The sequence below is a fragment of the Canis lupus genome, chromosome 30, assembly GCF_048164855.1.
Source record: "Canis lupus baileyi chromosome 30, mCanLup2.hap1, whole genome shotgun sequence".
NCBI lineage: Eukaryota > Metazoa > Chordata > Mammalia > Carnivora > Canidae > Canis > Canis lupus.
In genome coordinates this window covers 25288485-25314907 of record NC_132867.1, presented here as the reverse complement: position 1 = coordinate 25314907, position 26423 = coordinate 25288485, and the positions used below count along the sequence as shown (strand labels likewise).

The window sequence follows — 26423 nt, the reverse complement described above, 5'->3', positions numbered from 1 at the left end:
GAAGATGGTCCCAAGTTCTTGAAATCTGGGGATGCTGCCTTTGTTGATATGGTTCCTGGCAAACCTATGTGTGTTGAGAGCTTCTCTGTCCTCTTCTGGGTCGTTTTGCTGTTTGTGACATGAGACAGACGGTTGCTGTGGGTGTCATCCAAGCAGTGGACAAGAAGGCAGCTGGAGCTGGCCACGTCTCCAAGTCCATCCAGAAGGCGGCTCAGAAGGCTAAATGAATATTATCCCCAACACCTGCCACCCCAGTCTTAATCAGTGGTGGAGGAAGGGTCTCAGAAGTCTCTGTGTCAATTGGCCATTTACGTTTAATAGTAAAAGACTGGTTATTGATAACAATGCATCATAAAACCTTCAGAAGGAAAGAATATTTTGCGGACCTTTTTTTGTGTGAGTGTGCATGTATGGCAGTTTTAAGTTAGTTTTTAAAATCAGTACTTTTTAATGGAAACGACTTGACGAAAAATCTGTCACAGAATTTTGAGACCCATTAAAACAAAAGTTTAAGGAGAAAATAAAAGCTTTTACCAACTCGTTTGCTGACCAGGCCACTTTCAAAAAAAAAAAAAGACTGGTCCTGGCTGAGGCAACATAAACAGGTGATTTTTTTTCTTTAGTTGAAAAAGACTTGCCTTTTCACAAGTACTCAGTGTTACTACCATTCCTTCTGTTGCTATTCTAAAAGTTTGGCTCTGTGGATGGTATTTCATTTCTTTTAAGATTCTTATTTGACAGAGCACATGCAGGGTGAGCAGCAGGTAGAGGGAGAGGAAGCAGCAGGCTACCCACTGAGCAGGGAGCAGGACTCGGGGCTCGATCCCAGGAACAAAGGATCATGACCTGAGCCCAAGGCAGAAGCTTCACTGACTGAGCCACCCAGGTGCCCCTCTTTTTTCTTTTTTTTAAGATTTATTTATTTTGAGAAAGTGTGAGCAGGGGCAGGGGAGAGAGAATCTCAAGCAGACTCCTTGCTGAGCACAGAGCCTGTCACAAGGCTTGATTCCACAACCTTGAGATCATGACCTAAGATGAAATCAAGAGTTGGACACTCAACTGACTGAGCCACCCAGGGACTCCTCATTTTCTTAAAAACAGTAACTCTAACATCTAATTTTAGTTCAGTGGAATCTGTTCTTCCCAAATTGATAGTTTTTAAATAAAGTATATGGTACTCATGTACAATACAACAGATGTAGACTGTCATATTTTCTCATCCAACCTAATTCCAGGAATTTCAGACTTTTTTATGTAGGAAAAAAACTTCCAAGAACACAGAAATATACTGTATAATAGTTTTATTTTTCTCATTTTACTATTTTTACATTTTATGCACAAATATTTTTTATCTGAGTAAAAATAGAAAATAACTGTTTCATGTAAAATTACAAAAAAAATAAAAACCACAAAGAAATACATAATTGTTATTATGACCGTATAAGTGTCTTTATTTAAAGAGTAAAAATGTATGCAAAAATCCTCCTTCCTTTTACAAAAGACTGAGAATATTTTTTTCTGGCAGCAAGTGAAATATCACTGAAATATCAATATTTTTACACCTTCTAGATGTGAAGACATTAAGTTAGTCACAGGTTGTTTTGTAATTATGAATTTTAAAACATTTTTGTGCTATTTCAAAGATACACTAGTTCTTTTTAAAAGGCAGTAGCATAAAATGATGGACATGGAAAACAGGTGACCTCACCAAAAATGTTTGGAGGCACAACCTTTTAAAAAAATGTCACACTTGAGTTTCGTCATTAATGGGAAAAGGAAAACAACTAAACCATTTCTCTAATTATCTGACATGGATTGATACAAAAATGAATGTGATGAGTTGATACATGTGAAGATCAACAACACATAGCAATTCTTTAATGTGTCTGATTTTCTGGTATCAACACAAATTTCCAACTTCAGGCTAGATACACATCAAAGTTGGCTCAGTAAGAACCACACATGGAAAACAAGTTTTAAAGCAAAAATGGACATTTCCTTACTTTGTACTTAGAGGGTACAAAAGATGACCAACCATTTTATCTTTCTTCCTTTAAATACACTGTAAATTCCTCTATGGAAAATTTATTCATAAAAACAGCAAAGAATGAATAGCATGAATTGTATCTTCTTTTACAACACAAGTTCTCTTTCAATAAAAGAAAAGACTGCCTGGCTTTCTGATAATGTAACCTTAATAAGAACAATGGAGACAGTTTAATATTTAGGTTGAGAAAACGTAACTCAAGTTTCTTCAATCATGTGGGAGAATCAGTCTCATGACTTCACCTACGTTCTGGTGCATAAAATGATGGTGAAAGATGGAGATGAAAAAGAAAAAAAGAAATAGCACCTGTATGAGAATGATCTTTGTTCAAGTTGTAATGGGGAATAAAACTGCCAAAGGAAGAAAAATGGATAGAATGTGTCTTTGAAAGAAGGAATCTGAGGAATGCTTAAAGGAGAGGCAGCATAGTTTGGAGATCCAAAAGAAACGTGGGTTCCTTGCCTTGAAATATATACAAATATATATAATTGCAACATAAAGAAGTCTGTCATCTTTGCTAAAACTTTAAAGTAACGTCTCCCCAAAAGCATTTTAATACTAAAATCAAAAATTTTGAGCTCTTGATAACATACCAGAAGAATTTACTTCCTTGTATGTTTTAAAACCATAAGCGACTTGTCAACTCCCCAGATTGTAATATGGTGCAAAACCTTCTTTTCAGCCATTTATTTGTTATCTGAACCTAAAGCTTCTATATATTATTTCATATGGTTATTCTACTCAGATATTCTTGTAGTCAGTGCCCAAAGTAACTGATAGTTTGTCAGTCTATGCTGTATGTTTATAAAAAGGTAAAAATAGAAGTTACAAGTTTTACTCTTTTTAGGCAGCTACCACAGTCTCAACGACTTAATCATATAGATGAGAACTGACCCTACACATCATAGTCCTACAGCACACAGCACTTCAAGCTACGGTTTGAGGTTACCAAAGAAGATCAGAGATCCTTCCTCTCCTGCTGGTTCCTAAGATCCCTGCCTTCTGGCTCATTCCAGACTACCGTCTGGTACCAGTATAGCGACTGCTAGTGATGCCTCCTCAACTTATACCCCTTTCCTCCTGGTTAGTCAGAAGCATCAACTGAGATCTTAGAAAGCTGCCTAGGGGGGTGGGTTTAAAGAAAATGATGAAGGAGAAGGTGCATAAAGTAACATTTAAGAATCAATCTTCTGCTGTAAGAGGATTAAAAGCTTTTTGCCAGTATCTCATGATTCGCATATAATACCTTAAAACAAAAAGCAAAAAGAAATAAAGAAAGCAAGCAAAAAAGACTTTTCTAGCCATTTCTGTTTAGTGTTAGCTTGTGATAAGTTTCATATATATGAAAATCATAATTAAAACATTTTTTAAATGAGTTATGTTTTAAAATATCTTTCCTTTTGAATACCATTATATCTTCATATGTATGTGTATAGGTATATATAATAAAACAGTCAATTGGACATATATATAGATATTTATGCTCACACATATATAATATTCAAAAGGAAGAAATTAAGGAAATGGGAAATTTTGTTTTGAGAGCAGACTGCCTATACTGGAGGTCAGAATTTCCTTTTAAAACTATTGGCAAGTAATTTGCTCTTGTCCTGAAAGGTAAAGTACTGCTGACTGATTTAAAGTCTTCATTTCATCAGAAACACAATGACTATATAAGCTGCTTTTGTATAATACACTAGCAGTATAGGGCAATTTTAAAAAAAGAAAGCAAGCCATACCAAACCAAACTAAACCAAACTTTTATTTTCTGGCTGAGGTATACCTTTTCAGTTTTTTAAATCTCTGACAGGAAAAACAGAGATCATTTCAGAATTTTTCTAATAGTTGGTTTATTAGAATTAAATGCCTCTCTTAAAATAATTTAAATTCTTGGCCTGACATTATGAATAATCTATACAGAAAATCCTTAAAATTAGCTTGAGGTAAGCCAAATTTCAACCTGGATCTCCTTCTGCAGCAATGCTCTTTTGCCAGTTGACTTCTTATTGTCCTCTGCTTGCAAATATATAAATTATTTTAATAACCTGATACTCTCAGTTTAGTAATTAATATTATAATTTTATTTGATATGAATATTTTAGCTCTGCTTGATTAGATGAAACAGGCACACATGCTTTAGCTGTGAAAAATTCCATTTTCTGGTTCTATGTAAAGCAACATCTAAAGCAGCAGAGAGGGGGAAACAGTTATATTTTCAAAAATAGTTATGCCAGACTGTTTCCTGGAGATACTTCATTTATTTTTCATCCTCAGATGCTACTGGCTATTTTTGGTAGGGCTAGACATTAATACTGACCAGTTTAGCTTTCCTGACTGTTAACAAACTATCCCACAATGAACCTGACTTCGTGCTGAAGACATTGTGGTGATCCTTAACATACACATATTCTAAAATATATGCTCAAAGTAAAAAGATCCAAATTCACAAGAGTATGAAATATTTATAAAAAAATCATGCATCAGATTGTACAGTCTAGAAATAAGATTCAAATTCAGTAATAAAGGTAAGAGCAATATTTGCTCTAATTATTTAAGAAAGACCTCGGACTCCCAGAAGGTCCTGGGCTCAATTATCCTTTTCCGTCTGCAGAGAAGCAGTAGCCAGGGCTACTGCTGTGACTGGCTGGGCAATCCCATGAAGCTGCATCTTTGCAAGTTTCTTCTGTTCACATTCTGTGACCAAACGGTTCAACTCTGCTGCACTGTATCCAATAAGAGTCTTCAAGTCACAGACAAACTTGTACACAAATCTCTTGCCTTGAACTTTACAAATCATGTCCCCGTCATAATAATACCTTTAAAAAGAAAAACACATTAGGACCATAGAAAAAATACAGAATTTGGACTTCTTAAAATATTTAACAGATTCTTGCATAGGCAGAAGCCTAGTATTGTATCTATACCAACATCAGTTAACACTGAAGTTATATAGAAATATTTAATGGTACCATCCAAGGAAACTTCAAAACATTACTCACTAAAATTTCAAGATTCAGTATTCTAAAACTCTATATATTAAATTTTCAAAATGTATTTCAACAACTATGATAAAATACTAATTTAAAATGAACATTATTAAAACAAAACAAAGAACTTGAAAGCAAGGGCTTGGAATCAGAATGTCAAGATTCAAAATCCAGTGTCTCGACTTTGTGATTTTGTCACCACAGGGAAGTCACATTTTCTCTAAGCTTTTATTCGTCATCTATACAATGAGGTTAAAAACAGTACTTACCTTCAGAGAATTGTTGGGAATTAAAAGGGTTATCTTTGCAAAGTGCTCACTTAAGCACACAATGACTGGCACATAGCCCTCTATAAAATATAAGCTATGTTAATAATTAAGAACCCATATAAAAGGAGACAATTTTTAATACACATATTCTACAGACTGTGGGAATCTGCTATATGTTGTAGCCACGCCTTCACCGTCACCGTTTTAATGTGTAAAGGCTCTCCTTTCAGTGAAATTCAAATCCAAATTCAAATACAAAAGGGAGCCTCAAAAGTGTAAGTAAAGGGCTAGAAGAAGGACAGAATACAGAACACCAGGAAAGAGGACATCATAAAGAAACAAGGTTTCTATACCTACACAGACAAATCTAGAAGTCTAGTTTACTGTTGCTATGTATGGAGTGGAAATAGAGCTGGATTTGTATTTACTTTGGAAAACAGACTTTATTTACTGTTATGTGCTGCCAAGTCCAACAAAAGGAAAAAAGGTGAGTCGAGACTTTTATAGATAGGAGGATTAAGCCTTTTATTATTTTTTCCCTATCCTGTGAAGCCTTCATTTTAAAACTGCACTGCCTGTCAGTACCAATTTGACAATGAGCAGTTATGAAAGGAATGACCATTTGCCAAAGTACCAAAGTGGTATAAACAACTACCACATTTAGCAAGATTTTATTATAAAATTCATTCAACTTAATCAAGAGTCCATTAATAAAAAGGCTGATCCATATGCAGGATATTAAGTCACTTTTCCTAAATTTCAGAATAGCAAAAGTCTAACAGTCAGTTATGTTCACTTTCTCAGTGAGAGATACAAAACACTGGGCAGAGTTCTTGTGTTTTCTTTTGTGCCAATTACATTTATATAGAATTTAGATCTTACCCACAAACCACCAATTTCCTGTCATCCAGTTTAAAATGAGATTAGTATAATAAAAAAAAAATGAGATTAGTATTTCAATTTCTTAGAAAATTTTTACATAGTATGTAAGGTTATAACAGACCCTTGAGAAAAAAGTAAAATGAAGAAAGTGGTTTTATATTTCAAGGAGGAAAATGGAGTTGGTATAATCTTCTGTCTCTTAGTAAGAGATGATAAAGAATACAAACATTAATTTTTAAATTTACTTAGTATGTCCTTCAATCTAGTAGATGCATCATACAACCACATATAAGAACATTCATATTTGTACCCTCTCTAAAATGAAGAAAGTAGTAAGGTAGTACACAGTATCTGTACTTTCATGCACATGATCCCCTCTCCCTGCTTTTTCGAAGCTTGTATATTTTTAAGCCTTTTAAATTGTGAAATAGATTTCCCCAGAATCCCTCAAAGGCCCTTCCCAATCACTACCCCGCCTCACTCTAAAAGGTAAACACAATCCTGTTCCATGATGGTGGTTCATTGCTTGTCACCCAAATATGTATCCTTAAATGCTGTAATTTACTTTTTCTGTTCTTGAACTTTACACTATTAAATGCATTCATAAAATATATACTCTTTTGGGTGGGTCTGATTCCTTCACCGAACATTACGTTTGTGAGATTCATCTATATCAGTGCCTGTAGGCAGTTCATTTCCATGGATACAGTCTACTTTTGTTTACCACCATTCATTTAGTCACTCTCTTGTTCATAGGTATTTGGTTTCTGGTCTTTGGATATTATAAATAATGCTATGAGCACATATGTGGACATAAGCATGTGCTTCTGTCTGGTAAATATTTAGGAGAGAAACTCCTGAGTTAAGAGGTTATATCCCTACCCCAAAGTGTAGAGGCATTCCCGCTCCTCCACATCCTCATCAACACTTGGTACTGGGAATCATTTAAATTTTAGCCACCCTGAGAACTGTGTTGTGTCATTTTATCATGGTTTCCAAATGTGTTTCCCGGATTACAAAAGAGGCTGTGCACAGTGGCAGTCACTGGCCATGCACATAATCTCCAGCTGGTACTGCCTATTCAAGTCTCTTGCCTATTTTTTTCTATTTCTCCTATTGATTTGTACTTCAAACCTGACTTTTGTGTAAGGTCTGTGGCTTGCCTTTCACTCTCCTAATGATGGCTTCCATTGACCAAAAGTTCTAATTTAAATGTAGTCCAATTTCTTGATCTTCTCCATCAGGTTTAGTGCTGTAGATTGTTTGATGTCTTTCCTCACCTACTGACATCATGGAGATATTCCTGGATGCTTTCCTATTTTACTTTCCACATTTATAGCTATAAGCTACATGGAACCAATTTCTAGTATAGTATGAGGAAGAGGTGGAATTTAACTTTATTTCCTATGGATAGTCAATGTCTCAGCTCTGCTGATTTGAAAAACGGGTCTTTCCTCATGTCTTTTCCCCATGCCATCTTTAAGTCAAATACTCTTATATTCTTGGTTCTACTTGGGCTCTTTATTGTAATCTGTGATCTATTTGTTCTAAGCAAACAACACACATGCTATTGTTGTAGGTTTACAGAAAGTTTCAATGTCCTGGAGAGCAAGTCTTTCTGCTCTGTTCATCTTCTTCTGGTATCCCTGTTACTATGGCACTTTACATTCCCACATTTATAAATTTCACAATCCACATGTTAAGTTCTAAAAAAAAAAAAAAAAAAAAAAAAAAAAACCTTTCTGCATTGAAACTTGTATCAATCTGGGGAGAACAGGCATCTTAATGATTAACTCTAATAATTTATCTGTAATTTTGAAGGGACTTGTGTATATCTAATCATATCAACTGCCAAAAATGACAGTTTTAATTCTCATTATACGGAAAGGATCTTAAAATAGTTGGCAAAGTGTGTGAGACTAAATAAATGATAAATACATTGAAAATAAAGCATTTTAGGGGCACCTGGAAGCTCAGTTGGTTAAACATCTCCCTTCAACTCAAGTTATAATATCAGAGTCCTGGTATTGAGTCCCGCATCGGGCTTTCTACTCAGCAGGGAGCCTGCTTCTCCCTTTCCCTTTGCCCACCACCCCCATCCTAAGTCGTGCTCTCTCAAATAAATAACATTAAAAAAAAAAAAGAAAAAAAGAAAAGCAAGCATTTTAGTTACTTATGAATGCTAAGGAAACCAGTTATTTTGGAAAAAATAATCATGCTAAAATATGTAACAATACTTACATGATAATGATCCTAACAATGAAAACTGATATTACCACAATTTCCATATAATTATGTAATTACATTATGAAGGGACAAAGAGAATGTGTGTAGGGATGAGAGGTAGATCACAATCTCATAGTGTGAAATTCACAATGCCCAAGCAGCAGTAAAAGCATATTACTTAGAAACAGAGATAAATTACAGAGCTATTTTACACTATGTTCAATCTTCCAAGAAAGGACATTAGCTCTGTGATATTTCCATATATCTTGCTTTTTAACTTAAATGCACATACTGAATTTCCATCTCCATAGTAAGAATAATTTGAGTACTTATGTCAAAAAAAATTCATACTACTTATGAGATGTTACAAATAATTTTATTCTATTCCAATTCAAACTGTGTAAAGGTTGGATATTCAGATTTAGGCAGGCTGAAAGGGGAGAAAGAACAGAGAAATGGGTTGACATTTTGCACCTAGTTATAAAAAACAAAATATATGCATCTTTGCTAAAATTTACACTCAATTCACCTATACAAATAAATGATAGCATCTTTATCTGTTATGCAAATAACAGAAAATTCGGAGATTAAACACTTAAGTTTTTTAAGATTTTATTTATTTGAGAGAGAGAGAGAGAGGGAGAGGGAGAGGCAGACTCGTCACTGAGCAGGGAGCCCAATGTGGGGCATGATCCTAGGACCCTAGGATCATGACCTGAACTGTAAGAAGATGCTTAACTGACTGAGCTATCCAGGAGTCCCTAAACATAAGACTTTTTAACAGAATAATATATGCTTTTGAATGAGATAAAAACAAATAATCTTGGAATCATCCTAAAAAGAAAACAAAACAATGTGCCTCAAAGTTAATACTAAAGATCTTTGTAAAAGTCATTTTGGGGGCGCCTGGGTGGCTCAGTCAGTTAAGTGTCTGACTCTTGGTTTCAGCTCAGGTTGTGATCTCAGGATCCGGGGATGGAGTCCCACCCTGAGCTCTGTGCTGAGTGCAGAGTCGCTAAAGTTTCACTCTTTCTCTCCCTCAGCCCTTCCCCCTACCCGTATGCTCAAGCGTGCACAAGCTCTCTAAAATGAATAAAATAAATCTTAAAAAAGTCACTTTTAACACAAGTGTGAAATTTTTAGCTTTTTAAAAAATTAAATAAACATAAACAAATCTTTTAATGTTATATAACAATATTAAACCTATAAAAAGTCATTTTTTAGAAAGGCTTGATAATAAAAAGTAATAATCATAATAATGATAAATGCTTACCTTAAAGCACGACTGAGTTTCTCATAGTTCATTGTAGGCTTATTTTTACGTTGTCCCCATTTTTGCGCAACTAGTTCAGGCTGATTTAGCTTAAACTCGCCTTCATCACCAACCCAAGAAATGCAGTCTCGAGCATCCTTGTCAGTAAGAAGTTCTAGCAAAAACTGCCACAGTTGGATTTGGCCATTGTTTCCTAAATTGACAGAAAGGACAAGTGTTTACCACAGTGTTATGGGTTAATAGCAGGCAAAAGGCAATAAACAGGTTCTCTGGTTCATCCCTCAACCATGCTACAAACAAAAATTCTTATAAATGCTATTTACATACTGCCAGAGAAATAATCCACATTCATACTTTCATACAGTGAAACAGGACAAAATACACATGATTTGACAAATTTTATAAATACCGTAAGATAATGCAAAAATACCCGTTCTGTTCCCAGGTGAACTTCTATCTTCTCCTGAAATCCTTGGAGCTCTTTGTACTTTCGCTGCCTTTGCACTGCTGTTTATGACTTTAATGGTGGTTGGGGTAGCAGACTGCACTGATGCTGGGATAATCTGCACAGCTGCACAGAAAAACAAGGGAAACATTTTTTCTTTTCTAATACAAGCCACGAGAAACATTACTGACAGAAAATGCTGTTAGTTTCATTAATGCCCCTCCAATTAGCTCAACAAAAGGCCTTTCAAAAAAACCTTACTCCACAGCAGTTTTGAACAAAATTACCAAAGAAGTTCTGAGGATAAGGTACGATGTTTTCATCATGGGTTGTGAATCTGAACTGCAGGAATAAGAGTTGGTCTTATTTTGGATGAACTTAGTGGTGTATATACGTTAGACAAAGAATGGTAAAAACATTTGCTTTAAGAGTAATTCTTTATTAAAAGTAGTTTATCAAATGCTGGGAGAAAATGTGGACACATAAGAACTCACATGCAGTACTGGTGAGAGTACCAGAGCCTCCCCCCACTTTATGGAAAGCTGTGCTGGTGGTCCCCAGTCAGGTTGCAAGGGTGGAACCCCTGCGATAAACCAGAGGACCTCACGTTCTTACAAATACTCATTCCATGATATTCAGAGTTTGAAAAATAATAGCAGTGAAAATGAGTGAAATCAGACTGCAAGTACCAACACAAGTCTCTGTTCCACAAAAAAAGCAAGTTATAAAAATATGTGTAGTTTATTTAATCATTTTACCCAAAAAGTTTAAACATGGGTAAAATAATGCATAAATTGTGGTTGCCTAGGTGGTAAAAATATAAAATATACATAGAATAATAAACATCAAATTCAGAATAATCATTTCAAATGCGATCTACAACAGGTAAACTTGATAGTTTTAATTCTTATGGTGTACGCAGATGTTATACTTTAATTCTTGTTATATTTAAAATATTTCATAAAAAGTTTAAAAATTAAATTTCCTTTTTATTACCTTGCAGTGCTGAATTAAAACAAAATCTCTTACTGACAAATGGGCATACATAATGGGCATGAGTACTCACGTTGATCAATTGTAACTATCTCATTCATCTGTTGTTCTTGGCTTGCCAACACATCTGAAGAACACACACAAAAATTTTTGTTTACACTTAAACCCAGAAATGCAAACTTAAGTTAGTAAAACTCAATCTAAGTAATCAACCAAATAAACAAAAAAGCAAAACATTGAAGAAAACTTACTGGCACGATAATTTCAAAAATACTTGATAGTCACTTTGCAAGGAAAAAGATACTTTAAGAGAAGTAGCCAATGGAGAGGTCCAATTCTTTTAATGTTAAGAAAAGTTATTCAGAGAATCATGGTCTTCTAAACATAAATATCTCTATCTATTTATCTGTGTGAAACCATTTAAAAACATGGAAATCTTCAAGATCAACAAAGTTGAGAATATACATCACACTGAAATTACTTATACATTCAAAGATATACATTCTCAGTCAAGATGACTGAGAGATCTTCAGAATGTACTATTCTAACAAACTGAAAAGTTTTGAATAAATTCACTTAAACTTTTTAAAATTAATTAATTAATTATTCATGAGAGAGCGAGAGGGCAGAGAGAGACACAGGCAGAGGGAGAAGCAGGCTCCATGCAGGAAGCCTGAGGTGGGACTCGATCCCGGGTCTCCAGGTTCACGCCCTGGGCTGAAGGCGGCGCTAAACCACTGAGCCATCTGGGCTGCCCTCACTTTAACTTTTTTTAAAAAAGATTTTATTTGAGAGAGAGAGAGAGAGAAAGGGAGAGGGAGAGAGAAAATTTCAAGTAGACTCCGTGCTGAGCAGGAAGCCTCACGATCTCACATCCCTGAGGATCATGACCTGAGACGAAATTAGAGTCTGATGCTTAACCGACTGAACCATGGAGGCACCTGCAAACTGCTTTAACTTTATAATGCTCCTTAAAGATAGCTAAATTTTCAATAAAATTGTAATGGTCCTAAATGTCACAAGGGAACAAAATAATTTAACAATGGCTACCAATCTAGCTCTCAACATCAGAGTTACACTGTAAAAGGTCCTAATTAATATAACCCTTTAGAGGTTATATTCATTCCATGCCTTCCTCATCTGTTACTATTCCCTACTCAAATGCTATTCTTTATTTCTTAAACGAGAGTTCCTATTTCCCAGTCTCTAATACTTCAGTCTATTTATTTAGGGCCCATCATAGATTGGATGCTTTTCTCTTGAAGCTGTACCCACCAGCAACCACCTGTGTAGTTTGAGTCCTAGTGCCTGGTCCTGAACACAGTTCTACTTAAGGTGCCATGCCAGGAACCAGTTCCAGCACACAGAGCTGGAAAGGGCTGAGAAACTGAGAAGAGGTCTAAACCCTGTCAGATGGGGGCTTTCCTTAGGGGTTTATATAATTATATGGGACAGATGCTGGTTCTGATCTTAGCACTCATTCCTGGCTCTGGGACTTTGGTAAATTATTCAATAAACTTAATTTCCTCAAGTTTAAATGAATTATCCCCATCTACCACCTAAATTAGCTGTTATAAGGATTCAAGGAAAATGTTTTCAAAAAGCCCAACACCTGAAACCTATCAGTAAGCTGAAGATTCTACTGTTTCACCCAGATTCCTCATTCTGAGCATTCTCTCCACTTCAAGAAAATGAACAGATACACAAGATTCCTTCACTCCCTATACTAGGAAAAGGTTCTCGATGAGCTTTAAAGATTGATAAGTACTAGGAGAACCAGAAAGAGACAAGAACAATAAAGTACTGCCCTGGAGGAGAGCGCAGAACACCCCAATTTAAGAAAAATTATACTGGAACCTAAGCAAACTATCTTTGTCCTAATCCTGACAAGTCCCTACAAGGAAAACACTTCAGCAAAAGTGACTCACATGTTAAAAACCTGAAAAAAATGCAAGAGTTTGCCTTATTTATTGGAAAAGCTCTGTAGAAAATAAAAACCTGTGAAATCAAAGGACAAAACTTCAACTAGAACATTTATTTACCTAATAAGAACAACTGGAAATAATTCTTGTAAATGTAATGAATGCAGTAAGACTTTCAGTGTCAACAGACACTTTTCACCTCTAATATTTAAGAGATTCCATGAAAGAAACTATAAATATAATCAATGAAGGAAAGCTTCTCCCTCGAGCTCATTTCTTATTCGGCAGCAGAGAATGCACCTCAGATGAAAACCCTAAGCCTTCAAATACCTGTGGAAAATCCCTCCAACCAGAGCTGCTCCTTTACTGGGCGCATAAGAGAAAAAACCCTACCAGTTACTTTTTTACCCATAACCATTACAAAAACAAAGTCAGCGTCTGTCCTGTTCACACATTCTGAAAAGTATGTGGGTCTGGCTAGCATTTCTGGCCCGCAGAATGGTGTTAGGGAACAGGATATTGCTGCGCTATTTTAACAGACAGTCACTGAAATACAAGACAGATTAAAATTCACACAAAATAATTTACATTTATTTGAGCTTTTTTGTTGTTGTTGGTCAGCCAAGAAGTTTCTAATTTCTTTATATAGTCACTTAATCATAATAATAATGTCTGTGGAGCCAACATGGAAACACTTATAACCAGCAGACTTCAATTCAAGACAGAGGACTGCATACTACTTTCTCCCTTAAGATCCCATTCAATTAAAAGGAATTTTAGAAGATTTCATTGAGGGAAGAAATCAGTGAACAACTTTAAATTTCCAGAAGATGAAGAGTAAATTAAAGAACTGACTGATGAAACAGAAGTCAATAAACTGGAATTTACAAAGAGAGCTAAGTGTGGACACAGAATCTTAAGAATTTGGATTCTCATGTTTGTCAGTCTGGTTTTGAATCCTGACTGCCACTCCCTAGCTGTGTACCTTTCTGGGGCTGGCTCTCTAAGCCTCATTATCCTATCTAAAAAAGTAAGGAAAGTAATGATTTGGGGCATTAGCAGAGAGATTAAGTGAGATAATATATATAAAGCTCCCACACAGCCTTTAACAATTAATAGGTGCTATTATTGCTATTATCATTGATCACAATGAACAATGAAGACAATGTTATAAGAAATAAAGTTAAATTCAAGCTAGAGTGCCAAATAGATAATAATTCAAATTTTATACATTTTCGGAGAAGTTCCAGATGACTCCACAGAATTTCTCCCCGAGGGACTCGCTGAAAAAAGTCTTCTTGGTTGAGACTGCATAATTCTCTTCCGGAAATGTTGAGCGTGGTCAAGTCTATATCAGTCATGCTGAATTCCTTCATTACCCAAACCACCCAATGCAGGACTTGGTCCGTAGACCACTGTATAGGATCTAGAGAGAAAAACAGTACCATTAGCCTAGTCCTATCTTAGATATTATATAAATTCACAGTTAATTTGTCAATATACATACACACATATATGGACAAAAATCCAGACAGGTTTTTTTCCCAAGTGAAATAAACTCAAATGAAATAAAAAGATTTTTAATACTCTATTTTCTCTTCAGCTCCTTTTCAATTTTTCAATCTAAATTTTTAATGAATTCACCTGGTTTTACAGCCGTTAGTCTGGATTTTTATCAAGAAAAACAATGTAAAATTACTCTCCAAGGGTCAACTCTAAGAATAAAATATGTGATTATTCTGGAGAATGTTATTCTCTGTGATTATTATTCTCTGTGATTATTCTGGAGTATGTTATCTAAGTTTGAAACATTACTTTTTAGCAGTGTATAATTTGGTGCACTGAAAAAAATAAACTGTAAGGGGTTTCTGAGGAGCTAAACTTATTTCTCAAAATGTGCACAACATAATCCTTTCCTTTTGCTTCTAGTAAAAAGCTGGTGCTCCTGTATTTACCCTTTAGCAGCACTTATAATACAACATGCAAATTGCATGTTTACTCAGCTGTCTTTCCCTGCAACACATTAAGGTCTTAAATACAAGGACTGTATCTTATAAACCACTGTATCTTTAGAATTTACAACAATGCCTCATGCATAGCATAATTTGTTAAATCTATGAAAAGTAAATCCAAAAAGTCATTTTCTTCATCATTTTTTACTATCTAATTGAATTCACAAATAAAAAAGATGGCCAACATGTATACATATTTCATTGTATCCCTGGGACCTAATAGATTATTCTATCCAAATAAATTTAATAAATACTGGCTGACTTAATTTTGGTATAGGTATTTCTGCATGAAAAAGATGATCTATCCAAAGAATATTGGTTACACACCCCTAAGATGCATGCTATTTAATTGGAATAAGTGGGGAGAAAAAAAAACATTTAGGTACTTATCAAGAACCAATCGATAATAAAAAAGGAATCAAACATAAAATAGGATTGATAGCCACATAACTGATTTTTAATTTGATCTTTTCACAAAAATGTGAAAGGGAAGATTCTGAGAAGATGGCAGCAAAGTTTTTTAATGCCTCTGAATGCACACATTAAAAAAACCCACTACAAGCAAGAGAGCAAAACCAAAAATTCATGTACATTTACAATAAAATCAGGTGACAAGATATCCCCATGGAAGCCAAAATACATCCAGGTAAAGACAAAGCAGTAACAGTTACAGACTTTCAGGGCAGCAGTATCTATTCAGAAGAAGGCAAAGGGCGAATGAAGCAAGAGCCATCTGACCATTCTTCATTCTGAGCACAGGAGAACCCAAACACAGCCAAGAAGTTTTCATTGAAAGCAGAATAAGCCAAGCTAATAGGAGGAGCTCAAATAGTTTTCCCCAATCTAACAACAGCTGAGTACAAAGGTCATAGTAAGGCTTAAAAGGGGTTGGAGCAGTGCAGCACCTCTGGGTTTTTCAAACGGAGTCACAGATCACATCCAGGAGAGGGGACCACAGAGAGGAGAAACTGGAGGGAATAGAATCTAAATTGAGTAGCACGGGAACACCAAGTAAAAAGACAGAGAAGGTCCAGATAAAAGTGGGGTAAGGGAACAGACAGGAACCGAGAAAGCAAGTGGTGCTATTTTTTTTTCTTAAGTTTTGTTTATTTAAGTAATCTCTATACCCAATGTGGGGCTTGATCTCATGACCCCGAGGGTCAAGGGTCAAGTGCTCTTCTGACTGAGCCAGCCAGGCACCTCTACTGGCTCTATTTTTTAATACTACTTGAAAATAACAGATGAGAGAGTTTTGGGAGAATAGATCCCAGTAACAAAAGTCTACAAACTGAAGACTGAGACTCTGTACTTCCCTTTCCACTTGCAGAATGCAGCATTCACATACATGTCAACCCTAAATCCTTACCCCAACCTTCTACTCCTGTCAGATGTTTGGCCAATTCTTCAGAAAGTTAGATACTCAGGAAAAAGATCTATACATACTGACACTTGAAAAATCTTTTAATGAAATGACTATTACCCCATTTTAACAGTGTCCAGTCAAGAAAACCCCTTTCAGAGCTTCAAACTAGTTAGCTTTCAAGTTATTCACTCTTAAATATGAAAAGATGAACAGGGATAGTCAGATATTTGAGAGACTAAAAACAAACCATTAAACAAAGAAAAATAGAACCCAGAAGCAGAAACAATGCAATAACAAAACAGAATTTTTTTTTTAAGATTTTATTTATTTATTCATGAGAGACAGAGGCAGAGACACAGGCAGAGGGAGAAGCAGGCTCCATGCCGGGAACCCGATGTAGGACTCGATCCTGGGACTCCAGGATCATGACCTGCGCTGAAGGGAGCGCTAAACCGCTGAGCCACCCAACCCAGGCCGCCTGATAAAATTCTAAAGATCAGCAGCTGTCCAACAGAAATACAATGTGGTAATTTTAAAAATTTTCTCACAGTTACACTGAAATAGGTAAAGTTTATTTAAATAATAATGTAATTTCATTTAATGTATCCAAATGTTATTTCAACATGTTCAACATAAAAAACTTAAAAGATTTTACATTCTTTTCTCTTTGTACCAGGTATTTTACACTTACAGCACATCTCAGTTCAGATCAGGCAGGTTTTAAGTGCTCACATGGGGACTAGTAGCTACTGCACTGGGCAGCGCAGGGCTATGAAATGCTACACCATAACCCATAAATCTACAGCATACGAAAAAGTTGCACAATGCCACTAAACCAAGATAAAGACCAAAGATAAAAAGGAAATCCAAACATCTTCCAGAAAGAAAAAAAAGGATATAAAAAGGAACTAGAATCAGAATGCTCCCTGGACATCTCACACTATAATAAAACAGAACAAGGCCATATAAATATTGAGGAAAAATAATATTTCAATTTAATATTCTATACCCAAGCTATCAATCAGAGAGAAGAGAATAAAGACATTTTCAGGTATGCAGTCTCCCCTACCAAAAAAAAAAAAAAAAAATCCCAAAAAACAAAACACCCCCAAAACAAAAAACTACTTTTATTTTCTAGGTACCCTTTCTAAGGAAAACTGTAAGAAGTAAAGAGAGAATAATGAGTAAATTGGGAAAACAGAACCAAGAAAAAGGGAAATGTAAGATCTGGAAGATAGATCCAGCATTGCAGGAAAGTCAAGGATGTCCTAGGATGACAGCTCTGTGGTAAGTACACTGAATCCAGACATACTTGAGAATCTGGGAAAAACTACTCATAGGCACAAAACAGACTGATGGAAATGGGAGACAATCTTGGTATGTGTAGAAATCTACACAATTGAAAAACTAAGCCAACTGTTAACTTCAGGAAAATTAAAAGTTGTCAAAATGCAGTCACGGTTATATGAGAAATTCTCACAGTACAGAAAAATAACTAATGACTTAAATAAAAGTTACCTAAGAATATTCACAAAATGGGGAAAGATAAGGTTAAGTTTAATTTGCTTGCAGGAGAAAGCCATGTAAGAGAACTAATCTACTGCAACGCAATGTAAGAGAACATCTACTGCAACGATTAAAGAAGTAACTTCCTATTAAGAAGTTAATAATGATTTAAAAAAGCAGTAAAGTAGAAAGTAGTTGCAACTGAGGAGCAGGACTGAAGAAAGGAAAACTTTTCATAAGACTTTCTTTCTTTAAACCAGATTTGACAGATACTTAGTGAGAACATACCCACGGACTGGGGGAGAGCTAGTCAGATACAAATCAACTCTACCTGTAATACTTAATTTTTATGTCAATACATAATATCTTAAAATGTTAATACTTAACAATTCTGGAAGCCAGAATCATAAGTATATATCTTTATTTTTAATTATTCAAACTAGAAGTAAAAATAAAAATAAATAAGCACAGTCATCTTTTCAATATTTCTGTTTAATAATGGACAAGAATGACTTTAATCTTACCTAAGTCAGTTTAACATATTCCCACTTGACCAGACTTCTACCTACTACAAATTCATTAATTTGAGTTTCACCTACAGTTTTTAAATGTGAAATAGTTAAAAAAAAAAAAAAAAAAAAAAAAGCAACAACAACACATAAAAAATATCAGGAAAAATCTCAGTGACAGGACTGTACATATATGAAGGGGTGACTTTAGGCTCCTGTCAAGATAGTAAGTTGATATGTGTAAAATGAATTCAGGGAATTATGAATCAATATTTCAAGGAGATTTAAAGTAGCTATGATCAGTTAGGTCTATTTCAATTTTGCAGAGAATTAAGCAATTTCAAAATGACTACCCTTAGGTGCAGACACAGAAATGAGAAACAACAGGTTCCTAAGAAAACAGCAATCAAATTTCTAAAACTTTCCAGTTGCTAACAATTTCATGACAACAACAAAACAAAAACCAGTGATTTTAAAAAAGTCTTCCTATACCTAAATAAACCTCACATGCTTTAAAAGAGCTTTATTCTAAGTAAATGATACCCCTGGTAGGAACTATGAGTCAGAATTTATAATCTTACTCTCTATAATTCATTTTTATATACTACTCTCCATAAAAGATTCTGCTACTAAAGGGTTCTTGTTGAAAGTAGTACAACTATAAAATAGTATTTCAAATGTTTGTATGCTTCCTTCTTTCCTTCTCACTGCATTTCCCCTCTCTGAGGTGACTCCAAACTCACTAACAATAATGTCAAGCACATCCATGCTAGCTTCTACAAGTCACAAATAAAGAACAATATTGTCAACCACATATTTGAGGAATGACGCTACCTGATGCTTTGAACTGAGCTTACCTTCCTATGCTCCAATTAAAACCTCCTGGCTTCCTTCATCTATCTTTCTCCTGCTAGTGCCAAACCATTTTATCTACAAATACTCAGGTTACCAACAACTCATGAACCTTCAATAATTATTTATTCCCCCAACACTCTTCCCATTTGCCCCCCCTCAAAGGTTAATATTCAGTTTTTTCCACTTCAATAATATCTATTTCCTATAATTCGGTGTCTCTTAACTCTAGTTACTTTTTGGAAATCTACCAATGAACCTCTGATACCCAAATTTAACAGATACCACTCAATTGACATTCTTCTCTTTATCAGCAATATGGCCACTCTTGACCATCTAAAACTTTTTCAGTTTCAGAGACATGATATAAATTCTTATCTTCCTTCTATCTTTTCAGCTATTCCATGTTTCCATTCCTTTTCCTCAACCTGAAATGCTGACAAGATCCAGGCTTTAAAGAGTTCCATTCCATTTAATCTCTCTCCATCAGAGACTGTATATGCTTTTCTAGCTTCAAAACAAACTCAACACAGCAAAGTCCCAGAAAATATCTTTATCTCGTTCCACATCTTGTGTACCTGAAAATACTTTCTGGCTACTTTCAGTTAAAATATGTACTATTACTTCTAAAGGAAGTACTACCAACACTTAATCCTTGAAAAAAATCTTTCCAATATCAGACTTCCCCACCTTCCCCACTTAAGTGCTGGAGGGCACAGCCTAGCTTTCTTATGTACTACTGAAACCCCAGCATTTAATCTGATGCTTGGTGTATGTGGGTCACTAAATATGTAATGAAGATATAACTAATTCTCGTCAATATGATCATTCCCCTAGTCACCCAAACTTGAGAAGTTCCATCAGTCCTTGAATCTCTCCTCTCTACCCTCACGCAACCTATCACTGGTTTCATTCATCTCTTCGCACATAAATTATTGACTCTAGGCGAACCTAGACCTTTACCACCTAGACACATCTCATCTATAACATGCTCCTATTTTCCCTTCATTCAGTTTCTATCTGTTCCAACATATGTCACGTACTACTGCTACATCATCTCCCATGGTCACGTCCATCTATCAAAGGCAGTTCTATAATGCTAGAGAGTAACTCCACCAAATCTTCTCGCTTACTCCTGTATACTCACTCCTACGTCTAACTTTTGCATGCACATTTGCTATCTGGACTGTCCTCATCTGCTCAACTGTTTATCTATAATAAACCTTTCCCCAGTGTTCACCAGGCCACTGCAATCCCTTTAAGATTATTCTTTTCTCGGGATGCCTGGGTGGCTCAGCGGTTGAGGGTCTGCCATTGGCCCAGGGTATGATCCTGGGATTGAGTCCCACATCGGACTACTTGCAGAGAGCCTACTTCTCCCTTGGCCTGTGTCTCTGCCTCTCTCTCTCTCTCTGTCTCTTATGAGTAAATGAATAAAAAAAAATCTTTAAAAAAATTCTTTTCTTTTTAAGATTTATTTATTTATTTTAGGGAGGAGGGGCAGAGGGAGAGGGAGAGAAGCAAACTCTGTGCTGAGGCAGGCAGACTGACTTGGGGCTTGATCCCAGAACCCTGAGACATTGACCTGAGCCAGTCAAAAGTCATATGCTCAACTAACTGAGCTACCCAGGTGCCCCTGATCCGTCTGAGATCCTAATAGCACATTCTCTTTATATAAGTTACTGACAGCTTAAAACCATGCTACTTTTTATGGTAAATATTTCTTTTTATTTATTTTCTCTCTCTTCAATTACACTGAACACTCTAAAGACAGTATTTTTTTTTTAATTTGTCTTCTTAGCACCTGAGATAGTATTTGTTCAAAGGGGATAAAAGGAGAGATACAGAAAATCAATATTCTTTCTAAAAAAAAAAATCTACATTGAAAAGAGATTATAACTTAATGACTCTAGTGTCTTCTATGTCAAGCTTAATTCTTATTGTTCTACTTAACATGTAATTAAGTATTTTATTACCATAAGGTATCCCAAGACGTTCCTGCTCTTTCCTATAACCTTCCAGAGCGGCAGCCCATCTTGTCACTTGTTCTGAGGTTTCATCTGAAATAGTTGTAATGTGTTTTGTGCCATCGAGAGTTATTACTTGAGCTTCCTCAACAAGATGTGCTTCAGCTTCAGCATGGTGGGCATCCGGATCGATGACAACTTCAACTGTTTCCGCAGGTTTTACAATTTCAAGGATGTTTAGCTTAGGCTCAATTCCTTAAGAGTGGGATAAAAAAAAGTAAATATACATGAAAACAAAAAAGCCACTAAAAAATAAAATTTAGCTTAGTTTATATGTTCTCAAAAGGTAGAGCAAATGTTCTCTTTTAGACATAAATACAATTATTCACTAGAATTTCAGTAGATGACAGTATGTGTTAATATTAATTTCCTGATTTTGATAATTGTAATGTAGTCATAAAAAAAGAATTACTTGTTTTTAGAAGACACATACACTGATGCATTTAGGGACAGAAGGAAATCATGTCTGCAACTTATTCTTAAAAATAATGCGGGGATTGGTGGATGGAAATAAAGCAAATGTAATAAAAGTTAACATTTGGAGAATCTAGGTAAAGGACATTCAGGAATTTTTTTACTACTCTTGCAACTTTTCTGTACATCTGAAATAATATAGAAGACACCACCACCATACCCAATTACATATAAACATTTATTAGAAAAAAAGTACCAGTATGGATTAGAATATAAAAGCCAGACCAGCGAGAATATAAATGAGTGGTTACCCACCTGTAGAATTTTTAAAAAGTCCTTCTAAGCAAATTAAAATAATTTACTGGCTGTTTTTCTTTTCAAAGGTCAAAGTACATGTTTTAAAAATGAATAGGCACTAAGTTTGTTAGATTAAATTCACATTACTAACTTCTGATTTCCCTTTTCAATTGAATGAATCAACAACCCCAAATTCTTAAGACGGTCACAACAGAATAACTAGCCCTGTATATAATCATCTCGATACTTCCACTAAAATGACAGCTCTAAGAAACTAGCATATTAGCTAATAGCTATTGTTTGGTCACTGATTCTGTTATATAATCTGTATCAAATTTAATCAAAGTGTATTTGAAAGAAAAAAATAAAACTTCCTCTCTGAAAGCCAACTCCATAATAAAATGTATTGCTATCATTTATTACATGGTATAAAGATAAATCACTTTTTTCAAATACACCTATAACGTTTGAAAAAATTTTTTTCTAAGTTTTATTCTGACTCCCCACTCAAATTTCATCAAGTCAGCTCTTCCTAAATACACCTGCACTAAGAGGTCACTAGGCTTTTAAAGATAAAACAAAGAATTTCTTTCTTATTGCCAATGATAGTCAGTATTGGGGAAACTGTAGATCAGGAGGGGATAACTACCATTCTTTTTTCTAAGATATAATTTGTGAAATCCCATTATAAGCAATATGATATGTCCAAACATTAAAATTGGTCTAAAACTCTGGTCAGAATTCCTAACCAGGTACATTTTTAAAGACTAAAATTTAGCCTATGAAAAATAGTTTCTTAATTTTCTAACTTTTGTACTTACACAAGATTAGTAAAATACTGTGATGGACAGGGCTGGCTGACTGAGTCACTCAATATTTTTTGCAAATTCCACTCTCCTGTGCTAAACTGTAGGGACTACATTTCCTTGTGGCGAGGGTTCCAGTCGTGATTCTGGCTCTAGAATCACTGGCATAAGCCTTCTATCTGGTAAGGAGTTAAGGGACAAGCAGGCACCTCACACCCATGTTTTGGCTAGTGTGGATGACTGTGAAGGCAGCATGGTTCTAAGCTCACAGCTATAGTGATGGCTTTCAGATCTGGTATCTTCCAGATCATGGAAGGGCAGCAGCTTCTTTGGCAATCCAGTTCTGCAGTGTTGCTAAGGTGTTCTGAGAAAGTCAACCAGAACCCATTCTTCCAGTTCTCTTTACCTTACAATATATCCTTCCCTGAGAAAAATAGGTAGAATATGTCATACAAAAAAAAAAAAAAAAAAAAAAGAATATGTTATACTATCTCTGCTTCACCCTGACAGATATAATTAAACCAAAAGCATGAATATTTGGCTACAAAATCACATTAAGTAATTTGGACAACCATCCAAAATACCCAAAACTTGTAAAACTGAGTTCTCCCATATTTAAAAAAAATGTGACTTAAGACTTTTAAGTAGTTATAAAAGTAGCTTACCTTGGTAAGAAATTACCTGTACACTAAGTTGTACAGTTCCATCTGTCTTTACTCCTTGGTCAAATAAACTTCGTTCTGGATCCAGCTAAACATGAGAAAATAATTAAGATTACTTTGGTTCAGTCATCAGGTTTAATATAAACGGATGTACCAAACAGGACTTTAATTACTGAGGCATACTAACAAAATTATAAGAACACATCTAATTATCCAAGTTGCCATATCATGTAATTCTTTGCCAAAATTAAACATATTTTAACCGTTATGGTAGTAATTAAGGACAACATAAATTAACCAAATTTGAGGTGGTGGTCTTCTCCAGCTCTGGAGTCTAGTTTAGGATTTTAAGTAATGCCAAAAGGCAACTGATTATCCTGTAAGTATATTTTAAGCAGAAGATAATTTAATTTATCTGTCATGAATAAGCAAGGATGTTTAATTAACAGGGAGATTTATATGAATCTATTAACATAATTTTTGCCATGTCCCCATTATAACCAATGCCACACATTTAAGATCCAGGTTAACTCTAAACTTCTTGTAATGAAGTTAATAAAGTTAAAGGATTTATGACCTTACTATCTGATCTAGCTTTAATATCTTCAATCATAATTCTATACCCTTTCAGTATTAGTGCTTTTATCCATCTTACCTCCTTACAGTGAATGCACTTCACACAATGGCAACCCGATGATAAAAAGTAACTCAGACTTCCAGACACTGTCATCATTTTAAAAGTAGACCTGTACTGCAATTATCTTGAATAATGTATATATCTGTGTGTCTGCATTCCATGCAGCTGGAGGTACAAAGCTCTTCCCACTCCCATTCCCAAGAATTCAGTCAATACTGTAGTCATGGTACAAATATGTTTTCTAGTATCAAAAAAGCCATAAACAACCTAAAATCCTAAATGATTTTAAGTCTAACACAAACAGGGATAAGACAAACTGTGTAATCCTGCAGAAAGACATGGCAGTTTTAATCCTTAAAAGAAGTCTCTGCCTAATGCTTGGTTAAGAACTCTCCTAATATCAAGATTTATTGGGGTGTCTGGATGGCTCAATCATTGGGTATCTGCCTTCGGCTCAGGTAATGATCCCAGGGTCCTGGGATAAAGCCCCATGTTGGGCTCTCTGCTCAGTGGGGCGCCTGCTTATCCCTCTGTCCCTGTCCCCACTCGTACTTGTGCTTGTGCTCTCTCTCACGAACAATCTCTCTTTCAAATAAATAAATAAATTAAAAAAAAAAACAAACCTGGTTTCTCCTCTCCACAGTACACACTGGTATGATCTACTAGAAGCTACAGCATGTGGAACTCTGAACATGAACTCTCAGGTAGTAATGAATATACCAGCTAGTGCACATACTCCTCAAATTAGCACAACCCTGCTACTTTCCATTGGCTTTCCAGTCAGCATTAATCTGAAAATACAGAAGCTTCACCACAAGCAGCAAGCATTCTGACTCCAGGTGCATGTGGTTAGTTGACATGAAGAAGAGAAACTGCTAATCTCACATTCTTTATGAGGAGAGGAAGGGAGACAGGAAGGAATGCAAAATGCCTTAGGTCCTAGGCTAGCTTGGAATTCCATGATACAATGAATTATGTGAATTTCCATTTATGTAACTAAATGTTTATGGAGAACTTATGATGTGTTGGGTACTTTGCAAGTAATACTTTCATTTTGGGTAGAGCAAGTATGCTAAGAAAGGCAACAGAAGTTAGAGCTGAAAGGCAAAAAGAAGAGATCAAGTCCAAATTTCCCTTCTTTACATATGAGACTATCAGGTGAAGCCCAGGGATTCTGAGTTAAGTTTCTTAAAAGTTTGCCTCAAACGAGTGAAACTTTGAAGTCACACAGGCCTAGGTTCAAATTCCCAAGTACCTCTTTATAGCTATGCATTGGGCAAATTATTTAACTCCTTTAAATCTGTTTCTACATCTGCAGAAAGTAATTAAGAATATGCTGATTTCAAAGACTAATGTGAATATGAAATGAAATAAATGTAAAAATGTTCTGCAATTATTTATTCATTCAGGATAAACTGCTCAGGCAGCTCCAGTTAACCAATTTGTCATGGCTGCCTTAGATACCAATCTACAGAAGTTATTTCTCTAATTCCCTGGTTTTGGAACATTTGAGTTATTTTCAGTTTCAGCACAACCATACAATTAACAGCTCAGATGTACAACTTTGCTTACCGAGGTGACGATTTCTGTAAGAATAATTTATTGAGGTGAACTTCTAGGTATTTCACATTTAATATTAATACACTAAATACCTTCCAAAAAAGATTAATTTATTCTCTCCCTGAGAGAAAAGCTTTAAATCCTAAAATTATAATATTAGACCCACATACATTCTCTAATTCTAGAACATCCTCGCCTGCACCACACCCAACATTACTAGACTTACTGAAAAGATAAATGCATGGTTGAGTGGCAACTGAAACACACAAATTTCATTAAAACATTTCAATTTATTCTACATCAAAATCCTATTTGAAAATAATAGATATATGATGATTTGAATTTTTTTTAAAAAAAGGCAAAAAGTCCTACAACATATGGAATAGCCATATGACAAGACAGGCAAAGGGAGAAGTAAAGAGTAAGATAAACCAAACAATTCAAAAGAGGATACACTATGTATTTGTATAAATTAGCATAAAACAGTATAAAACTCTAACACTTATACGTTCAAGGAAGGTCTAGAGAAACTATCTGAGTAATCCTAAGTTACAACCCTTTATACATGAAAACATTACTTTTCTTCAGAGAATACCAAAAATAAAACAGGACTATGAATATGCTGTAAACATCATATATTATTAAAATACTACCACAGGTAAAATCCTACGGCAATAAACTCCCAAGGAATATAAACGCTGGTGTTTAATTTCTTATCCAAAATTCATTACTAG

The 26423-nt window shown here is 35.2% G+C and overlaps 1 protein-coding gene and 1 long non-coding RNA gene across 13 annotated transcripts in view; one reads left to right on the top strand and one right to left on the bottom strand.

The window, feature by feature from the left end:
- Nucleotides 1-1284: 1284 nt before the first annotated feature.
- GABPA (GA binding protein transcription factor subunit alpha) overlaps nucleotides 1285-26423 on the bottom strand; it is a 36209-nt gene continuing 11070 nt past the window's right edge. For all 12 annotated transcript variants that reach the window (XM_072806625.1, XM_072806621.1, XM_072806624.1 and 9 more), the window contains 7 exons: nucleotides 23496-23580; nucleotides 21263-21508; nucleotides 14276-14470; nucleotides 11196-11249; nucleotides 10115-10255; nucleotides 9685-9877; nucleotides 1285-4863 (listed from right to left, as the gene is read on the bottom strand). In XM_072806625.1, coding sequence (XP_072662726.1) covers nucleotides 4635-4863; nucleotides 9685-9877; nucleotides 10115-10255; nucleotides 11196-11249; nucleotides 14276-14470; nucleotides 21263-21508; nucleotides 23496-23580 — 1143 coding nt within the window. In that variant the 3' untranslated portion in view covers nucleotides 1285-4634. The remainder of the gene's footprint in view (nucleotides 4864-9684; nucleotides 9878-10114; nucleotides 10256-11195; nucleotides 11250-14275; nucleotides 14471-21262; nucleotides 21509-23495; nucleotides 23581-26423) is intronic.
- LOC140621520 (uncharacterized) lies at nucleotides 5634-21598 on the top strand. The gene is made up of 3 exons (XR_012021258.1): nucleotides 5634-5790; nucleotides 17558-17706; nucleotides 21269-21598. It is a non-coding gene; the product is annotated as an uncharacterized lncRNA (long non-coding RNA).